General features: G+C 48.7%; 2 protein-coding genes across 6 annotated transcripts in view; both read right to left on the reverse strand.

Annotated features, from left to right (window-relative positions):
• Positions 1-3511: 3511 nt before the first annotated feature.
• LOC119920745 (vicilin-like seed storage protein At2g18540) lies at positions 3512-11518 on the reverse strand. Its single transcript, XM_038740897.1, has 6 exons — positions 11496-11518; positions 10252-10307; positions 8682-8764; positions 6286-6368; positions 4080-4427; positions 3512-3738 (listed from the first exon to the last, which is right to left on the reverse strand). Exons 1-6 carry the CDS (start codon positions 11516-11518, stop codon positions 3726-3728), a joined length of 606 nt encoding a protein of 201 aa, XP_038596825.1. The 3' UTR covers positions 3512-3725.
• An 8797-nt stretch (positions 11519-20315) lies between these two features.
• ADAL (adenosine deaminase like) overlaps positions 20316-21560 on the reverse strand; it is a 28485-nt gene continuing 27240 nt past the window's right edge. For 3 of the 5 annotated variants that reach the window (XM_038741428.1, XM_038741427.1, XM_038741429.1), the window contains one exon: positions 20316-20928. In XM_038741428.1, coding sequence (XP_038597356.1) covers positions 20734-20928 — 195 coding nt within the window. In that variant the 3' untranslated portion in view covers positions 20316-20733. Of the gene's footprint in view, positions 20929-21012; positions 21081-21560 lie in introns of all 5 variants that reach the window. The other 2 variants (XM_038741430.1, XM_038741431.1) reach the window with 2 other exon arrangements.

The following is a 21560-nucleotide window of genomic DNA, read 5'->3' on the forward strand; positions in this document are numbered from 1 at the left end:
TTTGGGCAAGTCACTTGGCTTCTCCGGGCCTCAGTTCCCTCATCTGGAAAATGGGGATGAAGACTGCGAGCCCCCCTCGTGGGACAACCTGATCGCCTTGTACCCTCCCTATCGCTTAGAATGGGGCTTTGCACATAGTAAGCGCTTAATAAATGCCATTGCCATTATTATTATTATTATTTCAACTGTGATGGGAAAGTTGGGTGGAGGAGAGGATTTGGCCCTCACGACTCTGCCTCCATCGCATAATTTCCCCCCCTGAAATTTCTGGGGAGGAAATGACCTTCGTACGCACTGATAACAGTGCAAACCAGGTAGAAGAGGAGTAGGGTCAGAATATAGGGGGGTAGACTGGCCTAGTGGATAGGAGGACCTGGGTTCTAATCCTGGCTCTGCCACTTATCTGCAGTGTGTCTTTGGGCTAGGCAGTCAACTTCTCTGTGCCTCAGTTATTTTTATCTGTGAAATGGGGGTTAAGACTGTGTGCCCCACGTTGGACAGGGATTGTGTCCAACCTGATTATCTTGTATCTACCCCAGTGCTTAGAACAGTGCTTGACACATAGTAAGCGCTTAACAAATACCATTATTATTATTATGACTGAGAGGAAGGAGCCAGACTGAGCCCCCTCCTTCCTCTCCCCCTCCTCCCCCTCCCCATCCCCCCGCCTTATCTCCTTCCCCTCCCCACAGCACCTGTATATATGTATATATGTTTGTACATATTTATTACTCTATTTTATTTGTACACATTTATTCTATTTATTTTATTTTGTTAATATGTTTTGTTTTGTTGTCTGTCTCCCCCTTCTCAACTGTGAGCCCGCTGTTGGAAAGGGACCGTCTCTATATGTTGCCAACTTGGACTTCCCAAGCGCTTAGTACAGTGCTCTGCACACGGTAAGCGCTCAATAAATACGATTGAATGTATGAATGAATGAATAAATACGATTGAATGAATGAATTAATTAATTAACAAATACCATAATACCATAATGATAATAATGTGGATAGAAGTTTGCTCTGCAGGGGTTTCTTCTTGGATTTACCACATAATAATAATAATGATGGGATTTATTAAGCACATACTATGTGCAAAGCACTGTTCTAAGCGCTGGGGAGGTTACAAGGTGATCAGGTCGTCCCACGGGGGGCTCACAGTCTTAATCCCCATTTTGCAGATGAGGCAACTGAGGCCCAGAGAATGATAATAATGATGGCATTTATTAAGCGCTTACTAAGTGCAAAGCACTGTTCTAAGTGAAGTGATTTGCCTAAAGTTACCCAGCTGACAATTGGCGGAGCCGGGATTTGAACCCATGACCTCTGACTCCAAAGCCCGGGCTCTTTCCACTGAGCCACGCTGCTTCTCTGCTTCTCATGATACTGATGATGGTATTTGTTAAGCGCTTACTATGAGCCGAGCACTGTTCTAAGCACTAGGGTACATACAGGATAACGATCATTCTTTACTCTATCTCCTGGATCGTTTTTAAAAAACATTGTTTTGTGCCTGTCTCTCCATGCCCGAAGAACCTCCACTGACCTAAAGCATTCAATGGTCAACCTCCCCGCTACTTATCCACGCCCCTCTCCCGTTACAAACCAAACTACCCACTGTGGCTCGTTTTCATCTCCCTTACCAGAGAAGCAGCGTGGCTCAGTGGAAAGAGCCCGGGCTTTGGAGTCAGAGGTCACGGATTCAAATCCTGGCTCCGCCAATTGTCAGCTGGGTGACTTTGGGTGAGTCACTTGACTTCTCTGGGCCCCAGTGACCTCATCTGGAAAATGGGAATGAAGACTGGGAGCCCCCCATGGGACAACCTGATCACCTTGTAACCTCCCCAGCGCTTAGAACAGTGCTTTGCAATCAATCGTATTTATTGAGCGCTTACTGTGTGCAGAGCACATGGTACACATAGTAAGCGCTTAATAAATGCCATTATTATTATTATTATTATTACCATTTGTCCGTTCCCTTCATCCAGCCTGCAGCTCCCTCCCCTACGCTCCCTGCTGATCCACTCCACCCATTTTCATTAGCACGGGTCTACCTCCTCGCTGACCCCCGTCTCCTCTCTCTCCCCTCTCCAATCCGTACTTCACTTCTCCACCCAGATCATTTTTTAAAAAACGCTATTCAATCCATGCCTCCCCACCCCTCAAAAGCCTGCAGTGGCTGTCCATCCACCTCCGCATCAAACGGAAATTAATAATAATGATGGTGTTGGTTAGGGATCATCTCTATATGTTGCCGACTTGTACTTCCCAAGCGCTTACTACAGTGCTCTGCACGCAGTAAGTGCTCAATAAATACTATTGAATGAATGAATGAGAGAAGTAGTGTGGCTCAGTGGAAAGAGTCCGGGCTTTGGAGTCCGAGGTCATGGGTTCAAGTCCCGGCTCTGCCACTTGTCAGCTGGGTGACTTTGGGCAAGTCACTTCCCTTCTCTGGCGTCAGTTCCCTCGTCTGTCAAATGGGGATGAAGACCGGGAGCCCCCCGTGGGACCACCTGATCACCTTGCAACCTCCTCAGCGCTTAGAACAGTGCTTTGCACATAGTAAGCGCTTAATACATGCCGTCGTTATTATTATAGGCTCACTAGGATCCCCAGTGAGGCCCAGATCTATATCACTGACCCATGGCCTCTCACAGTGTCCCATTTCCCCTGGGCTCCAGGCTATCCTGCTGGCAACTTAAATCAACTCCTAAAACAGGTTAAAACCAACGCTCATCTTTCCGTTCTAACTCGCTTTCCCTCCCTCCTAACCTTTTCCAATAGCGTCCCTCCCAGTTCACAATCCTGGGCTCCTCTTCGTCTCCTTTCTGTCTTTGAATTCCAGCATTCAGCGTGTCCTGCTATTTCATCCTCCCCTTCTCCCTCACTCTTAGGGCCACCATCTTGGTTCGCGCCCTTGCCGTCTTTGGACTAGACGATGGCCAGAGCATCTTCCTCGACGATCTCCCCGCCTCCCTTCTGCTACCTCTCCTACGGTTTGCCCCCCTTACCGACTTTCCAGGACATTGCCTGGCTCAGATCATTCCATTCCTAAAAAGCTTCCAGTAGTTCCCCGACTCCCTTATCCAGGCCAAGCTCTGCCCTTTGGCTTGGAGGCTGTCCACTAGCCGCCTCTTCCCGACACATCCCCGCTCAATCTCAGCTGCATTCTTTATTTCTCCCAAGTCCACTCTTATCGTGTCCCATTCCAGGTTCTCCCCTTCCAACTCTTGAGCCATGCTTTTCCCCGAACTAAAGCAACCCTTACCCTGCTGCCGCCTGACTTAAAAACCTGCAGGGGAAGGATGCAAAATTGGAGGGGGTCCCATCGCTGGGACTGCTAGTGGTCTCTCACCACCCACCAGCCCCAATTCCTCCCTGAAAGCCCGGGACATTCCTAGAGCCTCCCGCTGTTCGGCTCCTCTTTCCCCCGGAGGACCAGCCCCACATCCCAGCTGCCCAGCCCCCAATCCCTACCCTGAGGAAAGTCACTGGAATTTCAGTGAAGCCACTGAAACCTTTATCTGGGGAGAAGAGTGTCAGGACAAGGCTGGAGTGCCTAAGGGTAAGGTTGAGGGGTAGGGATCGGGGTAGGATGAAATTTAAAGTTGGGATTAGGGTGAAGGTTAAGGTTCCGGTTTGATGGAGGAGAGCGGGAGAGGGCGGGAAAGGGCTGCCGGGATAGGATCGGACAGGTGTCGATGGGGGGGAAGGCGAAGGAGGGAGTCAGTGGTGGAATCTGTGAAGGAGAGAGATTGGGAAATGTTAAAAGTTAGATTGGATCTGCTTTCCCTGACCTGCTTTCCTCTGCTTCCCAGGCCTCCCTCCCCAATCTCCACCCCGGAATGCTGGGCTGGACTGGGCCGGAGATGGCTGGGATTGGGGAGAGAGAGGTGGGACATTATTTGATTTGTACCCTGGGGGCCCAGATTTCCACTCCTCTTTCCCCCTCAGCAATCCAGGGCATCCATGGGAACCTCGTGGCTGGGACCATGATCCCGGGAAGAGGAGGATCCCTTCTGGGCGTCCTTGGCCTTCTGGGGGAAGTTACCGATGGTTTGGTAACTGTTCCAACTCTACCTGGAGAAAAACAGGGCCTCTTCCTCAGCCTCTCTTCTCCGCCTTTCATCCCCGTTTCTGGTCGCCATCTTCCTAAACCAGTATCGTTTCACTTCCAGTCGTTTCTTCCTCTCCATCTGGAAGAGACCGTCTTTCTCCCTTTCTCTCGCCTTCTCTGTCTTCCTTTTCTTTATTTCCACGCGTCTCACCCTCTCCACCCAGTTCTTCTGGATTTTCTGTTCTTCCTCTTCCCTCTCCTTCTGCTTCTCGGGATCCTCTGTCGTCAGGTCGGTTCTCCTCTGCTTGGCCCAGGCCTGGAAATCTTCCTTCTCCCAGGAGGCTTTATGTTTGATTGCATTCCTCAATGGGCTGTTGGTGAGAGAGTCACAAACTCGCACAAACACTCACCCTTGACACCACTCCAGTGGAAAATTCATTCATTTATCCAACGGGAATGGACACCAAAGGCGTGCAGACAGCATGCTGGATGCCCTCGGGGAGCAAACCAAACCAAGGGGAAGGAATTGTCTCCTGGGAGTGAGGGGGATCTTGGGAAGATGAGGGTTGGTGAGGGGTCCGGCCCCATGGAATTATCTCTCCCTGTGTCCTCTGGTACTTGCCCAAACGCTCGGCACACGGTGAGGTCTTCATCCGGACCACTGGTTGATTCAAGGGGAACAGTGTAATAATAATAATAATAATAATAATAATAATAATAATAATAATAATAATAATTTTGGTCTTTGATAAGCGCTTCCTCCAGGCCAGGCACTACCCTAAGCACTGCGGTAGACACGAGATAATAATAATGATGGTATTTTTGTTAAGCACTTACTATATGCCGAGCACTGTTCTAAGCGCTGGGGTAGATAAAAGGTCAACCCACGTGGGGCTCCCAGCCTTCATCCCCGTTTTCCAGATGAGGTCACTGAGGCCCAGAGAATGGAGTGACTTAATAATAATAATAATAATCATGATGATGGCACTTATTAAGTGCTTACTATGTGCAAAGCACTGTCTAAGAGCTGGAGAGGTTACAAGGTGATCAGGTTGTCCCACAGGGGGCTCACAGTCTTAATCCCCATTTTCTAGATGAGGGAACTGAGGCCCAGATAAGTGAAGTGACTTAAAAATAATAATAATAATAATAATGGCATTTGTTAAGCGCTTACTATGTGCAAAGCACTGTTCTAAGCACTGGGGAGGTTACAAGGTGATCAGGTTGTCCCACAGAGGGCTCACAGTCTTAATCCCCATTTTCCAGATGAGGGAACTGAGGCCCAGAGAAGTGAAGTGACTTGCCCAAAGTCACCCAGCTGACAATTGGCGGAGCAGGGATTTGAACCCATGACCTCTGACTCCAAAGCCCGGGCTCTTTCCACTGAGCCACGCTGCTTCTCAATATAGTCAGTGCTCGGTCCAGTGCTCTGCACACAGTAAGCGCTCAATAAATCCGATTGAATGAGTGAATATTCAAGATATTCAGTCCCCACAGGGAGCTCACAGTCTAAGCAGGGGGAGAACAGGTAGCGAATCCCCATTTTACAGCTGAGGAGACCGAAGCACATAGAAGTGACTTGCCCAGGGTCACAGAGCGGATGAGTGGGGGAGTCGGGATTAGAACCCAGGTCTCTGACCCCGAGGCCCAGGCTCTTTCCTCTAGACCCCAGTGTTTCTCAGGATCGGAACTAGCTTTAATCCGATTTCATCATCATCATCATCATCAATCGTGTTTATTGAGCACTTACTGTGTGCAGAGCACTGTACTAAGCGCTTGGGAAGTACAAGATTTGTTCTGATGACTTGACGCCTGTCTACGTGTTTTGTTTTGTCGTCTGTCTCCCCCTTCTAGACCGTGAGCCCGCTGTCGGGTAGGGACCGTCTCTAGATGTTGCCGACTTGGACTTCCCAAGCGCTTAGTCCAGTGCTCTGCCCACAGTAAGCGCTCAATAAATGCGATTGAATGAATGAATCCGCCAGGCCATCCCCAATTCACCAACTTCTTCCTGCTCCTTGCTCTCTGTGTCCCCAACACCCTCCCAAAGGTCAGAGGCTCCTCCCTCCGCATCGGAATTCCCCAATTCCGGAATTCCTCTTTTCGGTGTGAGGAGCAAGGAGATCCAAGCCACCAACCGACCAAGAATCCGACCCCACCTGTCCTCCACCCCGGGAGCCGGAGGCCGAGAGGGGACCGAAGGAATTCCGGGCCCCAACGGGGAGACATTACCGGACCATATGGGAACAAAATGGATCTTTTGATGATTTTTTTCCGCCCAACGCCTTTCTAATGCTCTCCTTTTCCTCCTTCTCCTGTGGGAGACCGAGAACGATGGTGGCGATGGCCTGGTGTCATCCTCGACTTATCATCCACCCTTTGTGACCTCACCGTGTTCTGTGCTTGGGTCCGCTCAGCCAATGGGTTGCAGGCCATGGAAACCCTAGGTCGTTATTTTCGTCAGGATCAATCAATTAATCGATCGTACTTATTGAGAGCTCACTGTGTGCAGAGCGTTGTACTAAGCCCTTGGGAGAGTACAATATAACAGGGGTGGTAGAGGTATTCCCTGCCCACAAGGAGCTCACAGTCTCGAGGGTGAGCCAACCGTTAAAATAAGCTTCATCGTTTAAATTTTAATTTAATTTTAAAGAGAACTCATTCATGCCTGTGGCTTCATTTACCATCCCGAAGGGGACGATTCCCAAATCTACATCTCCAGACCCGATCTTTTCTCCTTCTCTGTAGTCTCATATTTCCTCCCGCCGTCAGAACATCTCGATTTGTTGCCAACTTGTACTTCCCAAGCGCTTAGCACAGTGCCCTGCACACAGTAAGCGCTCAATAAATACGATTGATTGATTGAACACGCCTGAAACAGAACATCTCGTCTTCCCGCCCAAGCCCCGCCCTCCCCCTGACTTTCCCATTACTGTAGACAACACCCCATCCTTCCAATCTCACGAGCCCAGAACCTTGGTGTTATCCTCTATCATCGCTCATTCATCTTGTACTTCCCAAGCGCCTGGTACGGTGCTCTAGCACACAGTAAGCGCTCAATAAATACGATTAAATGAATGAATGAGTTCAACCCACCCAGTCAGTGTCACTAAATCCTTTCAGTTCACTAAAATCCCCCTTTCCTCTCCTTCCAAGTGACTACGATGTTAATCTAAGCACTCCTCCTATCCCGCCTTAACTACTGCATCGATCTCCTCGCTGACCTCCCCGTCTCCTGGCATTCCCCACTCCAGTCCCTACTTCAGGCTCCGCTTTGATCACTTTTCTCTGCACACAGTAAGCGCTCAATAAATACGATTGATGATGATGATTTTTCTAAAAAGAATTCAGTCCCCGTTTCCCCACTCCTCAAGGACCACCAGTGGTTGCCCATCCACCGCCGCGTGAAACAGAAACTCCTTACCTTTGGCTTTAAAGCACTCCATCACCCTATCCACTCCTCTACCTCACTGCTTTCCTCCTGCAACCCAGCCCGCAATCAATCAATCAATCAGTCAATCGTATTTATTGAGCACTTACTGTGTGCAGAGCACTGTACTAAGCGCTTGGGAAGTCCAAGTTGGCAACACATAGAGACAGTCCCTACCCAACAGTGGGCTCACACTCTAGAAGGGACATTTCGCTCCTCTAATCACGGTTTCTCGAGCTCATCTACCTCACTACCAACCCCTTGCCCACGATCCTACCTCAATCCTGGAACTCCCTCCTACTTCACATCTGATGCTTAGAACAGTGCTTGGCACATAGTAAGCGCTTAACAAATACCATCATCATCATTATTATTATTATTATCTGACAGACCACTGCTCTTCCCCCTTTGAAGCCTTATTAAAATCACTAATAATCACTAAAAGTCATTCATTCAATCGTATTTACTGAGCACTTACTGTGTGCAGAGCACTGTACTAAGCGCTTGGGAAGTACAAAAGTCGGCAACATCTAGAGACGGGCCTTACCCGACAACCGGCTCACTGTCTAGAAGGGGGAAGACAGACGAGAAAACAAAACTTGTGGACAAGTGTGAAGTCGTCAGAACAAATAGAATTAAAGCTAGATGCACATCATCAGCAAAATAAATACAATAGTAAATATGGACAAGTAAAATAAATAGAGTAATAAATCTGTACAGACATCACATCTACTCCACTTGTCTGCTCTGTCACCTTGGGTAAGTCACTCGACTTCTCCGTGCCTCAGTTACCTCATCCGTAAAATGGGGACTGAGACTGTGAACTCCATAGAGAAGCAGTGTGGCTCACTGGAAAGAGCCCGGGCTTGGGAGTCGGAGGTCATGGGTTCAAATCTCGGCTCCGCCAATTGTCAGCTGGGTGACTTTGGTCGAGTCACTTCACTTCTCCGGGCCTCAGTGACCTCATCTGGAAAACAGGAATTAAGACTGTGAGCCCCCCGTGGGACAACCTGATCACCTTGAAACCTCCCCTGTGCTTAGAACAGTTCTTTGCACATAGTAAGCGCTTAATAAATGCCATCATTATTATTATATCCCTAAGGCCACACAGCAGACAAGCGGCAGAGCCGGGATTAGAGCCCAGGTCCTTCGGATTCCCGAGTCCGGGCCCCATCCACAAGGCCACGCAGATCCTCACGGTGTACGGGGCATCCAGGGTGGAGTCCTGGGAGTCGGGATGGGTCGGGAGAGAGCAAATTCCTGGAGGAATTGCTTGGCCAACTGGCGGAGAGAGCCATGCTCGTTCTCGCCCGTCCCGCCGTCGACCCCTGGCCCGGAATATCCTCCCTCCGCTCATCCGCCAAACTATCTTTCTTCCTCCCTTCAAAGCCCTCCTAAGAGCTCACCTCTTCCAAGAGGCCTTCCCAGACTGAGCCCCCTTTTTCCTCTCCTCCTCCCCATCCCCGCCGCCCTACCTCCTTCCCCGCCCCACGGCACCTGTGTATATGTTTGTACAGATTTATTTGTCCATATTTACTATCCTCTTTATTTTGTTAATAATAATAATAGTAATGATGGCATTTATTAAGCGCTTACTATGTGCAAAGCACTGTTCTAAGCGCTGGGGAGGTGACAAGGTGATCAGGTTGCCCCCCGGGGGGCTCACAGTTTTAATCCCCATTTTCCAGATGAGGGAACTGAGGCCCAGAGAAGTGAAGTGACTTCCCCAAAGTCACCCAGCTGACAGTTGGCAGAGCCGGGATTTGAACCCATGACCTCTGATTCCAAAGCCCGGGCTCTTTCCATTGAGCCACGCTGCTTCTCTAATGAATAAAGAATGAATAAAGAGAATGAATAAAGGAATAAGTTGAATGAATAAAGAGAAGCAGCGTGGCTCAGTGCAAAGAGCCCTTGGAGTCCGGCTTTGGAGTTGGCTTTGGAGTCGGAGGTCATGGGTTCAAATCCCGGCTCCGCCAACTGTCAGCTGGGTGACTCTGGGCAAGTCACTTCACTTCTCTGGGCCTCAGTTCCCTCATCTGGAAAATGGGGATGAAGACTGTGAGCCCCACGTGGGACAACCTGATCACCTGGTAACCTCCCCAGTGCTTAGAACGGTGCTTTGCTCATAGTAAGCACTTAATAAATGCCATCGTTATCATTATTATTATATGGGACATGGACTGTGTCCAACCCGATTATCTACCCCACGCTTAGTACAGTTCCTGCTACATAGCAAGCACCCCTTCCTTCCTCTCCCCCTCGTCCCCCTCTCCATCCCCCCATCTTACCTCCTTCCCTTCCCCACAGCACCTGTATATATGCATATATGTTTGTACATATTTATTACTCTATTTATTTATTTATTCTACTTGTACATATCTATTCTATTTATTTTATTTTGTTAGTATGTTTGGTTTTGTTCTCTGTCTCCCCCTTTTAGCCTGTGAGCCCACTGTTGGGTAGGGACTGTCTCTATATGTTGCCAATTTGTACTTCCCAAGCACTTAGTACAGTGCTCTGCACATAGTAAGCGCTCAATAAATACGATCGATGATAGCAAGCACTTAACTTGCTTTAATTCTATTTGTTCTGACGACTTGACGCCTGTCCGCGTGTTTCGTTTTGTCGTCGGTCTCCCCCTTCTAGACCGTGAGCCCGTTGTCGGGTAGGGACCGTCTCTATAGGTGGCCGACTTGGACTCCCCAAGCGCTCCGCACGTAGTAAGCGCTCAATAAACACGATTGAATGAATGAATTCTCATTCGGTACCGTAATCGGGCTGCATCTGGACCAGAGGAGGCCCCGGTTCCGAATGACTGGAAGAACTAAATTCCGGAGATGGAATCCGTCGGTCCCACACCCTGCGACGCGTCCAATTGGGGTCACAAAACCAGTTCCCTCCCTGACCAGTCCTCCCCTAGGGCTGGTCTATTCCAGCTCCTCCCTCTTCTGAACTGTTTCCCTCCCCGTCCCGACCCTTAAGAGAAGCAGTGTGGCTCAGTGGCAAGAGCCTGGGCTTGGAAGCAGAGGTGGTGGGTTCTAATCCCGACTCCCCCACATCTTCTGTGTGACCTTGGGCAAATCACTTAATTTCTCTGAGCCTCAGCCACCTCATCTTCTAGACTGTGAGCCCACTGTTGGGTAGGGGCCGTCTCTATGTGTTGCCAACTTGGACTTCCCAAGCGCTTAGTACAGTGCTCTGCACACAGTAAGTGCTCAATAAATACGATTGAATGAATGAATCTGTAAAATGGGGATGAAGACTGTGAGCCTCATGGAGAACAGTGCTTTGCACATAGTAATCGCTTAACAAATACCAATATTATTATTATTATTAACTCAGCTCCTCTCCCCACCCCTCCACCCAGGCCCTTTATTTAAAGGACGGGTGACATGTTCATTCATTCATTCAATCATATTTATGGAGCGCTTACTGTGTGCAGAGCACTGTGCTAAGCGCTTGGGAAGTACAAGTTGGCAACATATAGAGACGGTCCCTACCCAACAGCTGGCTCACGGCGCAGTGGAAAGAGCTCGGGCTTTGGAGTCAGAAGTCATGGGTTCAAATCCCGGCTGCACCAACTGTCAGCTGGGTGACTTTGGGCAAGTCACTTCTCTGGGCCTCAGTTCCCTCATCTGTAAAATGGGGATTAAGACTGTGAGCCCCCCCATGGGACAACTTGATCACCTTGTAACCTCCCCAGCTCTTAGTGCAGTGCTTTGCACATAGTAAGCGCTTAATAAATGCCATCGTTCTTATTAGAAGGCGGGCTCACAGTCTAGAAGTTGTCTTGGGCACGGGGAAGACGCTTAGAACAGTGCTCTGCACATAGTAAGCGCTTAACAAATGCCATTATTATTATTATTATTATTATCTCAACTCCCTCCTAGCTTCTTCTAGTCTTCGTCAGCGGTCAGCACGGTCACCGCGGGGACGTTTAGGGGGCTAGACCAGTCCCTCGGGATGATGGCGGGAAAGGGACGAGGGGAGAGAAGCGGTGGGAAAGGGCTACGGTTTCCCGTAGGGCTTGGCCATCACGCCTTGCCTGATTCCGGAACAAGAAGGGAACGAACCACCTCCACGTCTACGGGAGAACGTATCCCAGTATGACCTTCCCTTCCCCACAGCACCTGTATATATGTATATATGTTTGTACATATTTATTACTCTATTTATTTATTTATTTTACTTGTACATATCTATTCTATTTATTTTATTTTGTTAGTATGTTTGGTTTTGTTCTCTGTCTCCCCCTTTTAGACTGTGAGCCCACTGTTGGGTAGGGACTGTTTCTATAGGTTGCCAATTTGTACTTCCCAAGCGCTTAGTACAGTGCTCTGCACATAGTAAGCGCTCAATAAATATGATTGATAATGATGATGGTTCACAACGCCCCACATTTTGAGGATTATGGGCCCGTCCCAGGTGACCGCCACCTGCGCTCCGAAACCCCGCAGGGGAGAAACTCAAAAGGTGAAATGGCAAATTGTGTGGTACTTTTGTGAGAGGTGGAGTTTAATGTGGCCTGAGGAGATAATAATAATAATGGCATTTATTAAGCACTTACTATGTGCAGAGCACTGTTCTAAGCGCTGGGGAGGTTACACGGTGATCAGGTTGTCCCACGGGGGGCTCACCGTCTTAATCCCCATTTTACAGATGAGGGAACTGAGGCCCGGAGAAGTTAAGTGACTCTCCCAAAGCCACACTGCAACGACTCAGTTGCGAGGTATAAAGAGGGAGTGGAAATAAACTTCCCAGTCTATTCCTTTTTCTTCCAGTTGATGATCAGGGAAGCAGCGTAACGTAGTGGATGGATCATGGGCCTGGAGGCAAGGGGGACCTGGGTTCTAATCCCGGCTCCACCGTTTGTCTGTTGTGTGACCTTGGACAAGTCACTTCACGGCCCGTCTCCACCACCGGCCTGCTGGGTTGCCCTGGGCAAGTCAGTGACCTCATCTGTAAAGTGGGGAGACTGTGAGCCCTACTCTGGATGGGGACTGTGTCCAACCCTATCAGCTCGTGTCCACCCCAGCGCTTAGTACAGTGCCTAGCACATAGTAAGCGCTTAACAAATACCATTATGATTACTCTTATTATTCTCTGTGCCTCAGTTACTTCATCTGTAAAATGGGGATTAAGACTGTGGGCCCCAAGTGTGACAGGGACTGTGTCCAACCCAGTTACCTTGTATTCAACCCAGAGCTTAGTATAGTGCCTGGCACATAGTAATAATAATAATAATGATGGTATTTGTTAAGCGCTTACTATGTGCAAAGCACTGTTCTAAGCGCTGGGGAGGTTACAAGGTGATCAGGTTGTCCCATGGGGGGCTCACAGTCTTAATCCCCATTTTCCAGATGAGGTAACTGAGGCTCAGAGAAGTGAAGTGACTTGCCCAAAGTCACCCAGCTGACAGGTGGCGGAGCCGGGATTTGAACCCATGACCTCTGACTCCAAAGCCCGGGCTCTTTCCACTGAGCCACACTACTTCTCAAAGTAAGCGCTTAACAAATAGCACAATAATCATCATCGTTATTATCAGGGGGCGAATTGCTTGTGTCACTCGGTGGTAGTTGGGATTGAATTGAATTATACATTGCTGGGAGTTTTCCGTGTATTTGTTAAACACTTCTTCAGGTAGAAAATCGGCAGCTAGATCCTAAGTGGGATAGGGAGGGCGGTTGCTTAGAAACAGCAATAGTGGCATTTGTTGGCTCACTGGAAAGAGCCCAGGCTTTGGAGTCAGAGGTCACGGGTTCAAATCCCGGCTCCGCCACTGGTCATCTGGGTGACTTTGGGCAAGTTACTTCTCTGTGCCTCAGTTCCCTCATCTGTAAAATGGGGATTAAAAATTGTGAGCCCCCCATGGGACAACCTGATCACCTTGTAACCTCCCCAGCGCTTAGAACAGTGCTTGGCACATAGTAAGCGCTTAATAAATGCCATCATTATTATTATTATTATTACTTACTATGTGAAAAGCACTCTTCTTAGTGCTGGGATAGAAACAAGATTGTCAAGCCAGGGGCGGTCCTGTCCCACATGGCGCTTACGGTCTAAGGAGCGAGAACAGGTATTAAATCCTCATTATAGGAATGAGGAAACCAAGGCCCATTGCACATAGTAAGCGCTTAATAAATGCCATCGTTATTATTATTATTATTATTATTATTATTAACTATGTGAAAAGCACTCTTCTTAGTGCTGGGATAGAAACAAGATTGTCAAGTCAGGGGCAGTCCTGTCCCACATGGCGCTTACGGTCTAAGGAGTGAGAACAGGTATTAAATCCCCATTATAGGAATGAGGAAACCAAGGCCCATTGCACATAGTAAGCGCTTAATAAATGCCATCATTATTATTATTATTATTATTATTAACTATGTGAAAAGCACTCTACTTAGTGCTGGGATAGAAACAACATTGTCAAGTCAGGGGCAGTCCTGTCCCACATGGTGCTTACGGTCTAAGGAGCGAGAACAGGTATTAAATCCTCATTATATGAATGAGGAAACCAAGGCCCATTGCACATAGTAAGCGCTTAATAAATGCCACCATTATTATTATTATTATTATTACTTACTATGTGAAAAGCACTCTACTTAGTGCTGGGATAGAAACAAGATTGTCAAGTCAGGGGCAGTCCTGTCCCACATGGCGCTTACAGTCTAAGGAGGGAGAACAGGTATTAAATCCCCCATTACCGGAATGAGGAAACCAAGGCCCATTGCACATAGTAAGCGCTTAATAAATGCCACCATTATTATTCTTATTATTCTTATTATTATTACTTACTATGTGAAAAGCACTCTACTTAGTGCTGGGATAGAAACAAGATTGTCAAGTCAGGGGCAGTCCTGTCCCACATGGTGCTTACGGTCTAAGGAGCGAGAACAGGTATTAAATCCCCATTATAGGAATGATGAAACCAAGGCCCATTGCACATAGTAAGCACTTAATAAATGCCACCATTATTATTATTATTATAATTATTATTACTTACTATGTGAAAAGCACTCTACGTAGTGCTGGGATAGAAACAAGATTGTCAGGTCAGGTGCAGTCCTGTCCCACATGGCGCTTACGGTCTAAGGAGCGAGAACAGGTATTAAATCCCCATTATAGGAATGAGGAAACCAAGGCCCATTGCACATAGTAATCGCTTAATAAATGCCATTATTATTATTATTATTATTATTATTATTATTACTTACTTACTATGTGAAAAGCACTCTAGTTAGTGCTGGGATAGAAACAAGATTGTCAAGTCAGGGGCAGTCCTGTCCCACATGGCGTTTACGGTCTAAGGAGGGAGAACAGGTATTAAATCCCCATTATAGGAATGAGGAAACCAAGGCCCAGAGAAGGCACGTGGCCGACCTGGAATTAGAACTCTAACTTCCGGACTTCCACCATTAGACCGCAACACTTGAAAGACAAGGAAGTTGGACATGGAAGCGCCTTACTTCATCTGAAAAATGGGGATAAAGACTGTAGAAGCAGCGTGGCTCAGTGGAAAGAGCCCGGGCTTGGGAGGTCGTGGGTTCTAATCCCGGCTCCGCTGCCTGTCGGCTGTGTGACTTTGGGTGAGTCGCTTCACTTCTCTGTACCTCTAAAATGGGGATTAAGACTCTGAGCCCCACATGGGATGACCTGATCACCTTGTATCTACCCCAGCGCTTAGAACAGTGCTTGGCACATAGTAAGCGCTTAACAAATGCCATTGTTATTATTATTATGTGGGATGGGGACTGTGTCTAACCTGATTTGCTTGGATCCACTCCAGTGCTTAGAACACTGCCTGACATATAATGAGCCCTTAATACCACAATTATTATTATTATCATTTAGACTTTGGGCCCTATATGGGGCAGGGACTATGTTCAACCTGATTATTTATTCATTCATTCAATCGTATTCATTCATTTATTCATTCAATCATATTTATTGAGCGCTTACTGTGTGCAGAGCACTGTACTAAGCGCTTGGGAAGTCCAAGTTGGCAACATATAGAGACGGTCCCTACCCAACAGTGGGCTCACAGTCTAGAATCTTATCTCTACCCCAGTGCTTAGTGCAGTGTCTGGCACATAGAAGATGCTTTAATAATAATAACGCTTTATTATTATCATCATTGTTATTAAAGCATTTACTATGTGCCAGATGGTGTTTTAATAATAATGCTTTATTATTATTATTAATAAAGCATTTACTATGTGCCAGAAACTGTACTAAGCATTGCGGTAGATGCAAGCTAATCAGGTTGAACATATTCCTTATCCCACATAGGATCCACAGCCTTAATCTCCATTTTACAGGTGAGATAACTGAGGCACCGAGAAGTTAATAATAATCGTATTTGTTAAGTGCTTACTACGTGCCAGGCACTATACTAAGCGCGGGGTGACTTGCCCATAGTCACACAGCAGGTGTATGGTGGGGGCGGGATTGGAACCCAGATCCTCCGACTCCGAGGCCCATGTTCGTTCCAGGAGGCCACGCTGCTTCTCCGGTGCTTGGAAATTACACCTCCTCGTCTCAAAGCGCCTTTAGTCCAGAATGCTCTGAGAATGAAGAAGGGGAAGAGGAAATTGCCCCAACTTGACAGACTGACATAGCAAGCGCGCCTGCCCCCTTGACACGTCGGCGGGAAATGATTTTCCCAAGATACACTCACTAGTAAAGGTCCTGGAAAACACCACAGAGCAAACTCCCTCGGGGACGTCGAGATGGAATTTGGTTTTCCTCCCACAGAGCCACGTTCAGGAAGCCGCGGCTTTCCAGGAAATACCAGCAGCCAACAGAGAGGGAACACGGCAACCAAACTCTCTGCCCAGAAAATTCAAATCTGCCCTGAAGCGGGCTGGCCCTTCGTTGCTTCTCGGCTTCCCGCCTCGTTCCCTCAGATCTGATCCCATCAGGCTGGGAATTCTGAGGGCCCCCTCACTGGAGCTGGGTGGTCAATCTGGACGGAGCCAAAGCAAACGCCAAATCAATCAATCATATTTATTGAGCGCTTACTGTGTGCAGAGCACTGTACTAAGCGCTTGGAAAGTACAAGTCAGCCAAATGCAGCGAGGCCGTTCTGGGCAGCGGCCTCGGGCCTGCTCCCGCTCAGCCATGGCTGAGGGATGGTTTCCGGCTCCTGCCGATGGATCAACTCGATCCAAAGTTTCCTAAACTCTCCCGGCGGGCAGCTCGACTTTCCCCTGTGCCCGACCTGTCTCACGGAGGCTCCGACGATAAATGCCTGAGAATTTGGAAGGCCAAACTCCTTTCCCTCCCAGCCCAAGCCAGGTGTCACGGTGGAATGGGCGGGCGAGCATCCCCTTGCCTGCCTGGTTTTCCAGATTTGCAGGGAGGATGCGGCTTGTCGTTGACCGGAGCGACGACGGGACTTGGAATAGCCCTGCCTGGCCAACACAAAGCCTGCTCCTTCAGCCAGGGTGCTCATATTTGAGTCATCGTTATCCTTATATGCCCTCGGACAGTTTTTAATTATTGTAATCTTTCCGTAGTATGTTTTTTGCCAGCCACTCCTGGCTTATTCTTCGATCGGGAGCCCTGAAAGGCCTGGGACTGTGTCATTCTTACCAGTGAATTTCTGCCCTTCATGTACATCTGGGAATATGCTTATACATTTCTGCAAGTGGTGACATATTTATAGGCACCTGTAGGTTTCAGAGCATTGTGTGCCTGCCCTCCGGGAGAACACATCTAAGTGTCAGTATTTGTACGCGCGGGAAACAGCACAGCCGAGTGGCTAGAGCACAGGCCCGGTGCTGTGTGACCTTGGGAAAGTCGCTTAATTTCTCTGTGCCTCAGTTACCTCATCTGTAAAATGGGGGTTAGGACTGCGAGCCCTTTAGGCAGGGACTGTGTCCAACCTGTTTAGCTTGTTTCTACCCCAGTGCTTAAAGCAGTGCTTGACACATAGTAAGCTCTTAATGCCATTTTTTTAAACTCTTGGGGGCTTGCCGGGCCATTTTCCGCGCATCATTTCCTGATTTGCGGATGAGCACGAACTTGTGGGAAATCACGACCATCGGTCTTGAGGACTTGGGTCCTCTTATTTCATTACTGCTTATACGACAGAGCCCATGGGGCCACTGGGAGGCTAATTCCCGGTGATGATTCTTCAAATCACCGGAAGAAAGTTACTCTCGTCTCCTTATTTGACCCAAGGAAACTGGCACAGAAAGTGTTATTGTGTCGGAGCCAAGAGACCTGGTCTCCGGGCTTGCCCTCTAGCCTCCGCCCAGCTGGGCCAGAAGGATTTCCATCCAGCCACGGTGGAGCCCAGAACCAGTTCGGCCAGCCACCCGCTCCGTCCCTCCGAACGGAGTCCTCCCTGTCCCCAGCCCCACCCGTTCTTGGCACTCAGTGAAGCTTCCCTTCCTCGACTCTGCTCTTGTCCTCTCGGAGTAGAGTCGACCAATCCCTCCCTCCTCCTGCCTCTTCTTCAACTGTCCCATCTTTCCCAGCAGTAGCTCGAGATGTCCTATCTTCTCTCAAAATCCACCCCCTCCACCTCCACATTCAACCCCACACTTCCATTCTTCCCCGACCGCCATCGTCAACTGTTTGCTCTCCAATGGCTTCTTCCCAACTACTCTCATACATGCTCATGTCTGCCCGTCCTAAAAAACCCTCCCTTGATGGCCATCTTCAACTGTTTGCTCTCCAACGGCTTCTTCCAAACTACTCTCATACATGCTCACGTCTGCCTGTCCTAAAAACCGCCTCATCTCCCTGCTATCATTCCTTTCCACACTCCTTGGGCGAGTTGTCTCTACCCAATATCTCAAATTCCTCTCCTCCATCTCTCTCCTAGACCCCCTCCAATGTGGCTTCTGCCCCTTCACTCCACAGATGCCAACCTCTCAAAGACCACAGACGATGTCTTTCTGGACAAATTCAATGGCCTCTACTCCATCCTAATCCTCCTGGGTCCCCTTCTATTCTCCATGTACACCCCCTCCTTCGGAGAACTCATTTGCTCCAATGGCTTCGACTACCCTCTCTATGCGGATGATTCCCCAATGTACATCTCCGGCCCTGATCTCTCTCCCTCTCTGCAGTCTCGCATTTCCTCCCGCCTTCAAGACATCTCTACTTGGATTTCCTGCCAAAACCTCCGACTTGGCTTGTCCAAAACAGAACTCATCTCCCCACCCTCCACGATCTTCCCATCACCGTATACGGCTCCGCCATCCTTCCTGTCTCCCGCCTGGCACTGTCCTCGTCTCCTTTCTCTCAATCAACCCACATATCCAATCTGTCACTACATCCTGTCGGTTCAACCTTCACAACATCGCTAAAATCCACCCTTTCCTCTCCATCCAAACCACTGCCACGTTAATCTAAGCATTTATCCTATCCCACCTCGATTACTGCGTCGGCCTCCTTGCGGACCTCCCTGCCTCCGGTCTGTCTCCACACCGGTCCATACTTCACTCTGCTGCCCAGATCACTTTCCTACATCACAGTTCGGGCCAATTTTCCCCACTCCTCAAGAGTGGGGAGGAGCCCACCTACCTCCGAATCAAACAGAAACTCCTTATCCTCAGTTTTAAAACACTCAATCATCCTGACCCCTCCTATCACAAATCCACCTGCTCACTTTGCTCCTCTAAAGCCAATGTAGTCACTGCCAACCTGCGGCCTCTGGCCTGGAATGCCCACCTGCCCCCCGTCCGTATCTGACCGTTAATCTCCCCTCTTTCGGAGCCTTTTTGAAAGCACATCTCCTCCAAGAAGTCTTCCCTGATTTAACCCTCATCTCCCCCTCCCTTCTGCGTTGCCCCTGCACTTGGATTGGCTCCCTTTATTCACCCCTTCCTCAGATCCACAGCATTTAATGTACACATCCATAATTTATTTATATCAATGTCTGTCTCTCTAGACTGGACGCTCATTGTGTGCAGGGACCGTGTCTGCCAGCTGTTAGTCTGTACTCTCCCAAGTACTCTGCACGCGGTGAGCACTCAATAAATACAAATGACTAACTAGACCACTCCACACCACACTGTAGCTAGGATCCCTGATTTAGACCCTCCAGCTGCCTTCCTAGCTGACACCTCTCAGGACAGGGGCCGGATGTCGCAGAAGGGAGAGGGAGTAGGGTGGACGATGGCTTAGTCGGAGACCTCTTCGAGATGCGATTTTAAAAAGGCTTTGAAAGGGGGGAGAGTGACTATCTGTCAGACATGAAGTGTCTGTTGCCAACTTGTACTTCCCAAGTGCTTAGTACAGTGCTCTGCACGCAGTACGTGCTCGATCGATACGACGGAGTGAATGAAGCGGACAGGCTGGGTGGGGTATCGGAGCTGCCAGGTTTGGTAAGAGGGAGCGAGCGCTTAGTACAGTGCTGTGCACTCAGTAAGTGCTAAATACATGATATTGCTGATGTTGATGGTAAAGTGAGCTCCACTTTTTGCTGGTTTTCTCTGTTCCCGTCCCAAGGCGAATCTGGGGTCAAACGCTATCAGCTCAACGTTCAATTCACGCGTCCAAAATAATCCAATAATTCCACTCGCCTTGCGGAATAAATTTTGTATAAAACTCAGTCTTTTTGTCCCCGGTCTCTCTCTCTCTCTCTCTCTCTCTCTCGCCGTGCTGATTCCTGAGCAAACCTGTCCCACGGACAACGGGTGACAGTTCCCCTTTCCCATGCGATTTTATGCAAGTGATTCTAATCAGTTTATTCTACCCTTACCCTAACCCCCTGTCCAGTTAGTGCTCTTAACTGATGCCACGAGAAATGAGCACTACACAAAGTAGTTTCCCTTTAAGAAAAAAGGGCATGAATGCAATCCTGAGATCCCCAAACTGATCAAAATGATATTCATGACGGTGATTAAAAAAAGAAAGCTGTTCGCTTACATGATCGAGTGGCAATGTGAACATACACCAATAACATGGTTTGGACTTGAAACTTGCCGCCTAAAGCCCGGGTCCTTGAGAGAGTTGCTGATGGCTGAACGGACTGGTTCCCTGCGTTGGGAAGCTCCCCTGTCTGCCCGAGCCCTTCCAGGTGATGGCCACCCAACCTGCTCCCACTCTGGCCCCGCTCACAAGCCCTCAAGCACCGTATCTGGGGACAGCATCGTCCACCAGATCAAAATCCAGAGTTCAATAATCCACAAAATCAAAACTGCCAGAAAAAAAATCTACGCAGGTGAGGGAAGGGAAAGGCGAGGGCCCGGGACCCGTGGAGTGAGGCCCTTCCCGCTGGCCCCGGCAGTTCAATCGCTCAACAGACTTGGCTTCAGCCGATTCCACTTCTTCCTGAGTTGGGCCTTCACACTGCTGGCCGCGAAGATGCAGTCGATGGACTCGTACGAGAGGTCCCACACCTGGGACTGGCTCAGGTGGAAGTTTTCGGCCGCCAGCTGGTACTCTCGAGACAGGTGGGTACCGAAAATGCCCTTATCGTCGGTCTGCCAATGAAAAAAATCCAGAGAAGTTCACAACAGAGGGACGATTCAGAGTTCAATTAAGTGGGGAAGTCGTTTACTACCCACCGATTTAAAAATGTTCTCATTTTCCTGCTCCTCTTAACTGGCTTCTTGTTTTTTCCCCCAGTAAAGGCCTAACGTACATAATAATAATGACATTTATTAAGCATTTACTATGTGCAAAGCACTGTTCAAAGCGCTGGGGTGATCAGGTTGTCCCCCGGGGGGCTCACAGTCTTAAACCCCATTTTCCAGATGAGGTAACTGAGACCCAGAGAAGTGAAGTGACTTGCCTCAAGTCACCCAGCTGACAATTGGCGGAGCCGGGATTTGAGCCCATAATAATAATAATAATAATAATATTGGCATTTATTAAGCGCTTACTATGTGCAAAGCACTGTTCTAAGTGCTGGGGAGGTTGTAAGGTGATCAGGTTGTCCCACGGGGGGCTCACAGTCAATCCCCATTTTACAGATGAGGTAACTGAGGCACAGAGAAGTTAAGGGACTAGCCCAAAGTCACCCAGCTGACAATTGGCGGAGCCGGGATTTGAGCCCATGACCTCGGACTCCAAAGTCCGGGCTCTTTCCACTGAGCCACGCTGCTTCTCTACA

The sequence above is a fragment of the Tachyglossus aculeatus genome (genome assembly GCF_015852505.1).
Source record: "Tachyglossus aculeatus isolate mTacAcu1 chromosome 12 unlocalized genomic scaffold, mTacAcu1.pri SUPER_6_unloc_1, whole genome shotgun sequence".
Classification (NCBI taxonomy): Eukaryota; Metazoa; Chordata; class Mammalia; order Monotremata; family Tachyglossidae; genus Tachyglossus; species Tachyglossus aculeatus.